The sequence below is a fragment of the Rousettus aegyptiacus genome, unplaced genomic scaffold (assembly GCF_014176215.1).
Source record: "Rousettus aegyptiacus isolate mRouAeg1 unplaced genomic scaffold, mRouAeg1.p scaffold_m13_p_7, whole genome shotgun sequence".
NCBI classification, from domain to species: Eukaryota; Metazoa; Chordata; class Mammalia; order Chiroptera; family Pteropodidae; genus Rousettus; species Rousettus aegyptiacus.
Window position 1 is genome coordinate 18,561,462 of NW_023416310.1, and position 13,660 is coordinate 18,575,121.

The window sequence follows — 13,660 nt, forward strand, 5'->3', positions numbered from 1 at the left end:
GCTTTCACTTTTCCTCACCACATTTGTGGTCGTGTTCAGCGGTTTCCATTACTGACGGCAGTTTTCTCTGGGGTTAGGATTCTGTATGTATGCATTCAAGGCCAGTCTTTCTTAAGATGCCCCCTCGAGGAGAGGATTTTAAGTAAGTTGGAGATTCTTTACGCTACCCAATGCCAGAAAGCATTTGCATGTATTTTTAAATGGTTTTCTCTAATATAAATTTTAAAAAAGATCTTATACCTTTAACTCTTAAGTGAACAAATACTTAATTTCTTGGACATTCTGTATATTTAAGTATAAATTGCATTTGCATCTATGAATTAGGATGTTTTTTAAGTGAAAATTGTTTTCATTTTGTGAATTTGTGTTATTTTTAAAAAATTGTTGGAAATTTGAGAAACTGTATTTCTTTTTATGTAGTTTATTTTCTCATATATATTGTAATCTGTGAACTAAAAAGATTTATTAGTTTATGGCATGACATATTCTGCTTTTTTGTTTTGATTATCTGGAAAGATTCCGATTCATTCTTTAAGTGACTTATTCAATAAAATAATAAAATAAAATGAGTCAACTAGTTTAAATAATGACTCTGCTCAAATGACCACATTCCTGATAAGAATATTTGCAAACACATGTTTTATTATTTTTCACCAAGATTTTCAAATCTGCCTTTAGCTGTATCTGATATTTTTGGAAGAATCGATTTTCTTCTCTTCAAACTAAGATCACCCAGTTTACTTTGTGTCATCGTTATTTTATTTTGTTTTCTCTTCCATCAGTGTTTGCTTTCACAACCAAAGTTCTGGGCCATTCAGATATCAGCCTTGATCCTCCGGACAAAACTTGAGCGAGGAAGCACACGCCGAGTAGAACGGGCAATGAGGCAGACACAGGTAGGAATTCATGTGGCAATTTTTGCTTTTCTTCCAACTCTTTACTGCTCAGTAAGCATATGTGTATGTTATGACTCTAAAAGAATGAGATGGCTTTCATTTTACTCAAACACTTTGTATTATTTAGAGTACAGGTTTTAAAATTTGACAGCTTGGCTTCAGAGCCCACTCTGCTTAGTAGCTCTGTGACCATGATGTTGAACCTTTCTGAAGGAAGACTGTTCCTATACTTGTAACACTCCTGATACCAAACGTGAGAGTCTTCTACACCAAGGAATTCCCTACTTCGCCGTGTGCATCTACAGGATGTCCTACAATTTTAACTCAGTTCTGACATTGGAGTTAGTGCACACCCCACAGGTTAAGAGCGCGGGCAAATGAGACTGCCTCTCACTTCAGAATCCAAGTCTGGGTACTTCTAGCCAACTGTCTGTAAATTGAGGGTCCTCATGGTGAAAGCAGTGTTTTATGCACATAACTTAAATATAAAACAAATTAATTGAAACTTCATACTTTCAAAGATACCATCTTATGTCCAAATCAAAAAATATGCAAACCAAATGTCATCATTGCCTTATGTCATATTAATTGCTTTAACCTAGTGTTTGACAAATTCACCTCAGTCATTGAGGGTTAAGGTAAGATTATTTTATATTCATTATTAAAATAATCTTGCTAATCTTTCAATTACAGTTGACATTGAATATTATATTAGTTTCAGGTGTATAGCATAGTGGTTAGACATTTATATAACTTACATAGTGATCCTGCTAAATCTAGTACCCGCCCGATACCATACATAGTTATTACAATATTATTGACTATATTCCCTATGCTGTACTTTACATCTCTTGACTGTTTTGTAACTACTGATTTATAGTTCTTAATTCCTTCACCTTTTTCACCTGGCCCCACAACCCCACTTCCATTCGGCAACCATCAGTTTGTGCTCTTTGTCTATGAATTTGTTTCCATTTTGTTTATTTTGTTTATTTTGTTTTTTAGATTCCACATGTAAGTGAAATCATATGGTAATTGTCTTTCTCTGTTGGACTTATATCATTTAGCATAACAACCTCTAGGTTCATCCATGTTGTTGTTAGAAGTGGTAAGGTTACATTTTTTTTTATGACTGAATAGTATTCCATTGTGTGTGTGTGTGTATACACATACATACACACACACACACACACACACACACACACACACACACACACACACCCCGCATTTGCTTTATCCAATCTTCTACTGATGGACACTTAAATCACTTTCATATCTTGGCTATTGTAAATAATGCTGCAATGAACATAAGGGTGCATATATCTTTTCAAATTAGTGTTTTAGATTTCTTTGGATAAATATCTAACAAAATGAAAAGACAACCTGTTGAATGGGAGAAGATATTCACCAATGATACATCCAATAAGGGGTTAATATCCAAAATATATAGGAAACTCATACAACTTAACCCCAAAAATCCTCAAACAATCCAATTAAAAAGTGGACGGAGGACCTCGATATACATTCCTCCAAAGAGGAAATCCAGTGCTTTGTCTAAACGTCTGTTGTTTGAAAAAGGCTATAACAAGAATCAAGGTCCAGGGGATTCTCCATGTGTTTTTGGTGGTGGTGGTGGTGGTGTTGTTTAGTTCATGCTAGATAATAGCTACCTGTTTCTTTTATTTCAGATGTCATCTTTTTTGTTTTCCTTATTGTCTTTCCTTTTCATGTAACTTTTTCATAGAAGGACGTAGGTGGTAAAATTTGAGTCTTTGTGAAAATATCATTCCATTACAAATTGGTGGTTTGGTTGGGTGTAGAATTCTAGTTTCAAAATCATCTTTCCTGAGGACTTTAAATGAGGTTATTTCTTTAATAGCTTCTGGCATGCTCGTTTGCTGATAAGTATGGCAGTCCAATTCTTGTTCTATTTTAACTTTTATTTCTTTTTTCTTTCTCATTTTGAAATTTTTAGATAGTTCACATTTAAAGAAGCCAATAAGTACTCCATCAAGAGAAATAACAATGGTTATGACATTTATTAAGCACTTCCTGAGAGATACTCTTCTCTCCATTCTTAGAATTCTGGATATATCTAAATGTGAGCATGGGTTCTGGAGTCGTAATACCTGGTTTCAGATTCTAGCTCTGCTATGTAATAGCTGCCTGTGCCTCAGACAAGCTACCTAACCTGTCTGTGTCTCAGTTTCCTCATGAGTATAATGGGATAAACATGGTAATTAAGCATTATCTACATTTTTACTAATGCAGAAACCAAAGGGTAGAAAGCTCAAGTGATTTACCCAAGGTCTTAAAGCTGGGTTAGAATTCACACGCTTTCTACCTTGGATTTCGAAGGTCATACTTCTGTTCCCCATGTTGTATTGTTCCAAGGAAGCTATGAAAACTAGCTTAAAAAAGAAAAAAGCATCAGTATAAGACATGACGTCATCTGGAGGACAGGGATTGAAGGAGCATAGGCAGGAAGAAGTAAATAGAGGCTTTTGTGAGAAAGGCTTGGTTTGCAGAACTCAGCATCTCAAGGCTTACAGTTTAGGTGAATGAGGAGGGAAATGGAATGCAGACGATATCAGATTTGGTACTCTGTGGGAAAAGAGCATGCAAATGGGTGAGAGAAACTGGCTTCTGCTTAGGAGCCGTGAAAGGAGACTTCTCAGAGGGAGGCTGATAGGTGGAATCCAGGATGTGAGTTTCATGATAATACATTAGTAAAAAATAGGCCAGGATTAGTTCATTGATATGTGGGGTTAAAGTGTGGGGGAAGTGTCATAGAACATAAAATAAACTTTGTTGATAGTAACAAAAACAACAAAAACTCTAGAAAGTTACAGCCAAATTAAAAAAAAAAAGTAATAGCCAAGGAGTTTACTAATGGGAAGGAGTAAAATATACCTGCTTAAAGCACTAAGTGACACCTTCCGTCAGGTTCCAGGCAGGGACACACTTACATTCATTGGACAGAGTCAGATTACGCTGCTTGAACTGACACATCAGTGTTCCCTGGGAGAGCACCCTCTGTACATCTTAACAGCCTTATGCAGCTTTTCCCAAACTTTCCTGAACATACGAACAATGTCCAAGGTGCTTGTTAAAACATAGCTCTTCAGCCCAGCCCTCAGAGATTCAGGGTGACTATGGGCACTTTTGGAAAGACTGTCCTGGGCAGAGGTGGGCTGCTAAGCTGTAGTAGCTCCAGATGTTTCTTTGACTCGCGCCCAAGGACATACAGAAGCTGAAAGGGCTTTTACCAAGGTCTGAGTCAGTGCCCTGATTTAACAGGGGACTTAGTGCCAGAAGGAACGTTAGAAGTGAGTATCATTGAGGGCTGCAGAACCTGGGCCCAGCTGCAGTTGAGCTCTCCAAAGAACAGGTGTTTTGCACCTGACCGAGACCTACTCAGGGAAGTAGGGTGTCATTTATTAGACTAACTACTTTGTTTTTGTTTTTGTTTTTGTAAGGATAATGCAGTGCTAGAGATTTAAAACATTCAGTTAGGTTTTAATAATATTTGTTATTCTTTTCACTCTTATAATACTTGCAGATGGTAAACAGGCTGACTTCTGTTCTCATTTTCTAATCTTTTAAGACAAGACAATAAAAAAGAACTTCTAAGTATTTCCTTAAACTCTAAGCAAAGTCCCAGAGAAGTTTTGAGAGAAGGTTGGAGGTGGGTAGGGTGTGGAGAAGGCATGCGAGATTGTACATCTACTAATCCTAAAACAGCAGTTGTCAAAGGGTGATCTGTGGAGTCCTGGGCGTCCCCAGACATTTCAGAGTGTCCACAGGTCAAAACTGTCCTCGTAACAATGCTGAGATATCATCCGCCTTTCACTGTATTGACACTGAGTCAGCAGAAGCAGCGGGGGTTAAGCTGCAGGCCCCTTCACCCAAAGCAAGGTAGAGGCACCCAACTGTGCTAGCAGTCATTGCCTGCTCCACCGCCTCACATCTGTGGTATTAAAAAACAACTCAGCTGAGTACATTTAAAGATCAAATTGGCTTCATCCAATAATTCATGAATTGAGCAGCATCTCATCCAACAAATAGCAGCCCTGAGGAGCTGTACAAAATGGAAGGCTTCATAGGGAGAGGGTGTGGGGAGGAAGGAAGTTTCTAGCAAATGGTGGATTATTTTAGACAAAGTCCCCTTTCTTTGGGGGAAGGGCTAGGGTCTCTCAGGCAGATTGCCTCATTACTGCTGACCAGGAAATTCCAGGTTGACGGGTAAAAATTACATTCCAGGGAGGGGCTGAAACTGCAGTTAGGTTAGGTATGAAGTCTCAGAAGGCGATGTTGGCTTAGCACAAGTGACTCCTTTTGGGACCTGTTGTCTCTTTTTTTTTAACAGTAGTTATTTAAAAAGACAACTTTATATGTGACTGTCTTTGATAAAACAGCAAATGTTTTATTAAGTCTTTTCCCTTGACAGTGGGCCTTTTCAATACTGTATGTGAGGAAATGGGAAGCACTCTCAGAACACTGCGCATCATGCTAAAGCACGGTGGTTCTCTCAGGAAAAAGAGGAAGTGCAACTTTTCCCATGGAACATTTATTTTCTGCTTGAAATACTGACAGCCTTTGGGTGTTCAGACTTGGGTATTTGACAGAAATTTTCTCAAAAATGAATGAAGTGAGCTTGTCACTTCAGAGAAAATAATTGACAGTATTTTTTACCAATGATAAAATTTTGAGCTTTCAAGAAAATGAATTTTTGAAAACTTATCTCTGCTACTATGAACTTGACAGCTTCCCAATATTTCAAGTATTAGGATGAGAGTTTTCTGATGAGATTATTGGTGATATTAATGCATATAATTTAAAAATAATACATGAAATATGTCAATACTGGGAAGATCTGTGTATTTTGCAAATGACTAATGCACAATGTTAAAAAATCATGCATGGCTAAAAGATCTACACAAAGTGCAAGACATACGAGCGAGTTTTTTTTTAAGACTAGTGAATTTTATTGTGTTAGAGAAAAGTTCATTGATAAGATTATAAATTCCACATTACAGGTAACTCTGAGAAGCTACCACATGTTGAAATTTAATATAGTATCAATGAATACTATCCACATTTAATTGAAAAAGCTATTAACATACTCCTTCCTTTTCCAACTACATTCGTGTATGAGACTAAATTTTCTTCATAAACTTCAACCAAAATATATTGCAACAGATTGACTGTAGAAACAAATATGAGACTCCAGCTGTCATCTCTGGAACTAGACATTAGGCAGATATGCAAAAATGTAAGACATTGCCAGCCTTCTCAAGACTTTAAGAAATACATATTGTTATTTTCATAAAACATGTTTTATGTTAATATAATGGATTTATTTTATTTAAAATGGACTAATATTTAAATTTTTTTCAGTTTTAATTTCTAATATGATAAGTGTTGATAGGTTATAGCCCTCATAAATGAAAGCTCTTTGGAGTCCTGCAATAATTTATAAGAGTTTAAAGAGTTTAAGAAGTGCTGACCCGAGGTTTGACTAAGGGACATGCTCCAACATAGCTCTCTGGGCTTTCTCACGGACCACCTCTTTATGCTCTTCTCATTGCCCTGGAATCATGAAAAATACATGTGGGTTCTCCCAGCCCCATTGGTAGCCTCGGTTCTGTCCAGCCCACTTGCTAAAGTCTTTTCTGTGTCTAGAACAAGAAGCAGTAATTGAAGATCTTCTTGACCAGGCCACACCCTGACTCCCACGTTAGGGGATTTAGGTAGAGAAAAACCCCAGTTACGCAGAATCCTCAGTATTTTTCCAATGAGAAGCTGCTTTTTTATTTTCACAGATCTGATAATTGTCCACTTACTTATGAGGTAAGGTTTTAATGAAGCTGTCAACTTGGTCTTTGAAATCCGATGGGCTCACCTGTCTCATGGCTTTTGACAAGTCATTTTCATTTCTCTGAGCTTCTGTTTCCTGTACATGAGGTAAAACTGGGTTACCAGTGTGTTTCATGGTGGTGTCCATACTGAGTAGATGTGTTCATAGGTTTTAATTCTCATTCTCTTTGTTCCCGTTGGAACTTCTCTTGGGCTTGGGGTCTGAGGCGGCAGTTAGCTTGACTACTCGCTTTGTAAACCCCTGTAGTCTGAGTGACTGCAGACTCCTGTCAAAGAAAGTGGTTCAGTCCAGTTGTTGGATCTATATTTGATTAAGTACATATTTTTATAATAAATCCCACCTTTCTTCACATACACATACACATACACACACGAATTGTACAACAAAGCAAGGTGATTTGGCATATGATCAGTCATACTTTTTAGATTATCAGCTAATTTCTACTTGGCTCTTCAGAAAGCTGATAAACACTTTGATATCATGCTAGCAAGAATGAATAGCCTCCAGTGAAAGGGTAGGTCCTTAGGGACTAGCTCTGTTCTTTTGAAGATAAGTGTGCCATACTTTTAGATATGAGCACATAAATAAAGTCTAAGTCGTACCAGACCTTGTTCAGAATTGTCCTTCTTTACTAAATCATTCTCCATGCGCTAATTTTAAATTTTAGTCTTGACATTCTCTAGTTTTGCAGGGAAGTTCTTTCTCTACTGAAAACAGAGCATTGAACACAGAGGGCACATCATTGCTTTCTGGGGTTTACTCTTTTATTCTCCATTCTGTAGAGGTATCCTCTGATCTGTGCTACTGTGGCTCCTGGAAGCTTTGAGAGTTGCTACTGCATGGGGCTGGGGAAACCATGAGCACAGCACATTTTTTCAAAGGACACTCCAAGTATAAATGCTTCGAGGTGAGGTTTGGGGAGGAAACAACATGAAAAGGGGGTCTTAAAACTTGAAAACAGTCTCATGTCACAGTAGTCTGTACATCACGAGGTCGTCTTGGATGTGCCTCAGTAGAGTTATGCCTGACCTTTTTGGAACTTGGCTCTCCCCCCACCTCCGGACTGAGCCCTAGACTGCTGTTCCTCACTCTCTTCTCGTCATCTTTCCCACTTACCACAGCTTTTCTGTCACCCTCCTAGAGTGTACTCTTTGTCTTGCTTTCGATTCTGAATGGTTTAGGGAGTATTTGCTTGTCTTACGCCCTCCCTGCCCCCCTCCCCGTCCCCTCCCTCTCTCTCTCACCCCTTCTCTCTCTCCCCCTCTCCCTCCCTCCCTCCCTTTCCTTACCTCCCCCACTTCTCTCTCCATTTTTGACATTACCATCTTTCCTTAAAGACCACATCCAGGTTTAACTATGACCAAGTGCCCATGACTTTTAGCTGTGAAATTAATGAAGTTTAGAAACTGGAAAGAGAAAATGGCAAATGAAAGGGACAGGACACTGGTTTAGAGGCCATTTACCTAAATTTCTGGGAATATGTGTAGGCTTCAAAGTGCCAATTTCTCACTGAGCACATTGCATCATTACATAAATATACACAGTAGTAATCGAGGCTTCACTTTTATTCAGTTCCATTCTCCTTGTACTTAATGTCCTACCATTGTTTTCCAGAATATTTGAGTACTTGGTTTGCCCCTAACATGATACTTGTATTCAGCTAATGGTGCCTAAAACTAACCAACAAACGTCCTCAAACACTTGAAATAAAAAAAAAAAAAATACTCTTTTGATGAAGCCATATACTCATAGAATGTCACAGAATGTTGTAAGTGCAAAGATCATTTAGAAAATCATTTCATAGATGAATGCCATTGTGGTTAAACAACTTGCTTGTGTATTAACTGGATGTTCCTAGGTTTATTGGTAGTTAAATCTTATTTAAGTGATTGTCATGCTTAAAGTGAAAAGAAGTATATTCTGTGCAGGAGTGAAAATAGATTAGAGTTCTGTTTTCAGTCTTTATTTTTCTCAAATATGTGGCCTAATCAAGTTTGTGAAGCGTGACTGTGCTTCTGTAGGGGCTTTTTTGTGGCCTTTGGCTCAAATAGGTGTTTGTTCTCTGCTCTTTCTCTCCTGTGGTCTTTGCCATTTTGGAGAGTGTCCGAGACACTTTTTCTGAGATCATCTAAAAGTATATGAGAGTATCTGAAATATATAATAAATCCGCTTATTAATAAACCAGGAATTATTTACTGAGTACTTAATGTTTTAATTAGATGCTTTAACTACAGCAAATAACATGAGTTTTGTTTGAAAATAAAATATTTTACATGTAATTAGGACTTGATAAAAGTAAATGTTGTGCTGTTGCTTTTGGCTTTTTTATTATTATTAGATAAGTGTTAATTATTTTTTTTCCTCCCAGAGAAAGAAAAAAGAAATTTGATAAAAAGAAAAATTTGCCCCCCTTTTGATGAAGTAATTCAGGGAAGCTTTTATTTATGTATTGTAACCATATGTATTCAGTCAGAAGTTTTTCTTCTCTTTTCTCCTTCTTACAACTAAACAGCTTTGGGCAGAAGCATGCAACCTTTTTACTATTAAGTTTCTCTGAAGTAAGGCCAGAAAGCTTTAAAAATATTTTGACCAAGATGGTTTAGGAGTGTGGTTATGTCTCAATTTGTTCTGACTGACTTGATTGAATAACATCTTGGATTGTCAAAGAGGTGATGTAATGAGTGTCTTCTCATTCTACAGGGTACTCTTAGGCTAACAAATATATTTCCCACCTGGTGTAAAAGAGACATTCCCCCAATTTAGGAACACTTTCTCCACTCAGAAACCAGTCTCCTTGTCTTGGGCTTTTGCTGGGATATGTTAGGTTCTTGTCCTTTTCTTCTGAGGAAATTGAGACTTGCTTTTGTTTGAGATTTTCAATTAAAAAAATTAATTTTGTAAAAACATGCAACGATTTGAAACTTAAAAGTTGCAAGTACAGTACAACTGTCTTTTGTATCTTATGTTATTAGAAAGTAAGATGCTGACATGGCACCTCTCCATCCTCAAATAGAAGGACATCCTCCTACAGTATGTGCATTAACACCAGAAAATTCACACTGACGTATCGTTACCATAAGACAGGCCTGCAAAAATTAGTCAGCTGGACAAAAAAGAAAATTTGAGTACTATATTATGCAAAACTGGTCACAGTTGAGAGAAGGTCTAAGTGTATATCAGAGAAAATATGCTTACTTAAACTGAATGACAAACTAAGAGGCAGGTGAAGACAATCGTGGTAATGGGGTTGCTGTCTGTGTTTGCTTCGGGACTCCAGGGTGTGTCTGCATTCACTCTAGTGCTGAATACGTGTACTCTTTTGACGGCTGATCACTTGATGACAGACAGGGGAGTGCCAGCCTTTGACTTTGCAGTCGGCCCTGGTACATTTTCTTAGAGTCAGCCGTCTTGGTCTTACTGGTCTGCTTTCTGACATAGCTTCTGGGAGTTCAGTCATTCAGCACAGCAGACGGGTCCTTCAGAGCACGCAGCCTGCTGCTGTCTGCCGGACGTCAAGGGTGGCTTTGCATGAACGAGTGTCCAGCCTTGCAGGTCGGCTGCTGAAGAGCAAGAGAGCTCGTTCTCTGTGATCGAACAGATCCACTTTTTGCTTTCACCTTATTCCTGAGAAAACAGTCCTCAATGAATTTCTTCATATACTTTTTTCTCCTTTTTATATTAGAAAGTGGCATTGTCAAAGTGACTTTAGGGTTTTGAAATAGATACACAAAAGAGCAGTTTTTCTTAGAAAAAGTTAAAAAGCTGATCAATAGGGATAGTTCTTTGAAAGAACTATTATAGGAAATCTTAGTTTTAAAAATGATTTTCTCAAGTTTTTAACGTGCACATTTACATGAATGTTGATTAATTTTAAGGTTTTTTGACATAAAAGAAATTCAAGAAAAAATTTACACATCCCATTATCTTATCAAAGTGACTTGTTCTTTATTGTTTATATGTCTGTTTGTATAACTTTTATGATAAAAATCTTGTTTATATTAAAAAGTTATTACACATTCATTCTGATTATATGTGCTCTTAAGGCTCTTGCAGACCAATTCGAAGATAAGACTACATCTGTACTGGAACGTCTGAAGATTTTTTATTGCTGTCAAGTACCACCTCATTGGGCCATTCAGGTATTTTTGTTGTTGTTTGTCATTGAGTATGGAAAATAGTTTGCATTTGAAAGCTCAATGCATTGGAAAAGAATAATTTTCAGTTTGTGTTTATTTTCAAATATTTCAGTGAGAAGAAGTAGTTGGGAGTTGTCAGTTACTTTAGCTATTTTGATTAAAGTGATATTAAACTTTTAAAACATTTTAAAAAGAATTTAAAACTAATAAATAGAATACTTGAAATTGAATAATAAAACCACAGAAGCTTTTATTTTCAAAATAACTTTTTATATTTAAAAGCCCTTTAAGGACTTTCTGCCATAGAATGAATTTTTTAACCAAGTTGTTTACAAAAAGGAAAAGATACTCTATATTGTGAGATCCTGAGGATACGAGATTACACAGTGTAGCTCCTAGAGCCCCATGTCAGGTAGAGATTTTGGTCCCTTGCCCCTTGGTTCTCCTATGTTATAGGTGTGGTTCCCCTATTTTGTAAAGTTTTTACTACTGAAGAAAATTTAGACACCTGGTCCAGTTTCTTAATTTTGCAGAGGAGAAAATTGAGGCCCAACTCAACTGAGTACACTTTCCCAGTGCTGACTACCCAGCTGTTTGTAAGCTAGATCTCTAGTTTAGTTGCCCAGCTTTTAGTCGAAGTTACCTCTTTTTCTTATCTCTTCATCAGGCTGCAGTTATAGCTGCTAATAACAACCTTCTCTTACTGCACACTTAGTATGAGGCATGCATTTCATTCTGCATCTCACACACATTATCTTACAGTATTGCAACAATTTCGTTAAATATCCCCAGTTTACAGATGAGTAGGCTACAGCACAGAGAAGTTATTAAGTGGAGTCATATGGTGCCAGCCAGGAATTTCTAGATGACTTAGTAACTCTTGTCATTTTAACCAGCTTTCTGTCCTCTCATGGATTAGTGGATTACACACATAGGTCGTGATTTAGAATTATAAGTGCCAACCCGCCATTCAGTGACTCAGAATCCCCATTGTAAGGTTTCTTAGAGTCATTTATATTCTTAAGCACAGGGGGATCTAGAGGGTTCATTGCATATTGGAATTCACGTTATCTATTGAAGGAGTTTCTGTAAAACTTAGGCACCTAAAAAGCATTGTTATCTCAAAGGAGTAGATTTTTCAACAAGAAAGTTTAACAACTGGAACTTTTTGGCATGCTGTTGACTCTAATCTGTGAAATTTTTGAACTGCTTTGTACTGTGTGGTAGATAAATGTCTCAGACTTTGAGCTATTATTATGATAAAACAGATCTGTTGAGGGTATAGCTTTTAATCTGTTTCTGAACAGAAGCATTAGGAAAATTAAATACTGTTCAAATAGAATTTAGGCTAAATGTTGATTTTATCTGCTTAGGAAACTGTGGATTTTAGGATTTATAGGCAGTTAGATAAACATCCTCTTTCATTAAGAAGTTAAGTCATTTTTTTTCTTTCATTATAAGGAATATCCATATCTTTATGTGTTATTTTTAAAGATTCAGCAATAACAGCACAGTTTATTGTAAAAAGAAAGTTAGTCTTTACTGCTAGCTAGTCATATGCTTAGACACCATAACTTTCTTCATCTATTAAATGAAAAGACTATTAAACTACCGAACTGCATGAGTACTGAGATTTATTCCAGCTCCTACATGCTATGTTCATTTTCGAAAATATCTAGTCAAATATCCTAAAATAGCCAAACTCTCCTATATTTCATGGGATACAAAAGAATTAGACCATCTCCTTTATTTATTTTAATAATATGTTAACTTATAATTTTCAGGTAGCTTTTATTTTACTTTCTAATTTTGTCAATCCCAGTTTTTCCATATCCATTAGTTTCTTAACTCTTAATATGTATTGAATTTTGATAGAGTAGTCAAAGTATATTTAAGGGAAAACAACACAGTTCTCATTACTATGAAACCAAACCTTACACAAGAACTTCACCTATTTTTAAACCTTTCTGATACTTTTTTTCATTCCTGCCGGATGGACTACTAATAAACTACAGTACATTTATTTTTGAATATGTTTTACTTTCAATGACCTTACCACTATTTGTCCCTTTTATTCTGCCAAGAACTGGGAAATAGGGTACCTAGGTTTTTAGGATGTATTTGAAATAAATCTAAGTAGACTTGAATAAGAAAGAGCCAGAGATGCCCTCATGAATAAAGTACATGAATGCTAATGTATAAATTTTATGTCATTTATGTTGATTGCCTGGAGTTTCTATTATTTATTTATTTGAATTCAATTTCCTTTTATTTTTTTCCAGTTTGAGATATAATTCACATATAATAGTGTACTGTAGATATACAGTATGATTTAATATATATACATTGGGAAATTATCACAGTAAGTTTAGTTAACACCCATCACCTCACATAGTTACAAACTTTTCTTTTCTTGTAATGAGAACTTTTAAGATTTACTCTCTCAGCAACTTTCAAACATGCAGTATAGTATTGTACTGTATGTCACATTCCCAGACTTACTTAAAGCTGGAGGTTTGTATGTTCTGACCCTCTTCACTCATTTCACCTTGACTCTCCACCTCCGGTAACCACCGATCTGTTTTCTATACCCATGAGTTTGGTTTTTTAGATTCTACATGTGAGATCCTACAGTATTTCTGTGTGTGTGTGTGTGTGTGTGTGTGTGTGTGTGTGTGTGTGTGTGTGTGTACATACATACATACATACATACACACATACATACATATATTCACATTTTCTATATC

General features: G+C 36.6%; 1 protein-coding gene across 2 annotated transcripts in view; it reads left to right on the forward strand.

Annotated features, from left to right (window-relative positions):
• Positions 1 to 13,660, forward strand: part of TTC27 (tetratricopeptide repeat domain 27) — a 127,548-nt gene that overhangs the window by 54,641 nt on the left and 59,247 nt on the right. For both annotated transcript variants that reach the window (XM_016136040.2, XM_036224250.1), the window contains 2 exons: positions 783 to 896; positions 10,821 to 10,916. In XM_016136040.2, the coding sequence (XP_015991526.2) occupies positions 783 to 896; positions 10,821 to 10,916 (210 nt within the window). The remainder of the gene's footprint in view (positions 1 to 782; positions 897 to 10,820; positions 10,917 to 13,660) is intronic.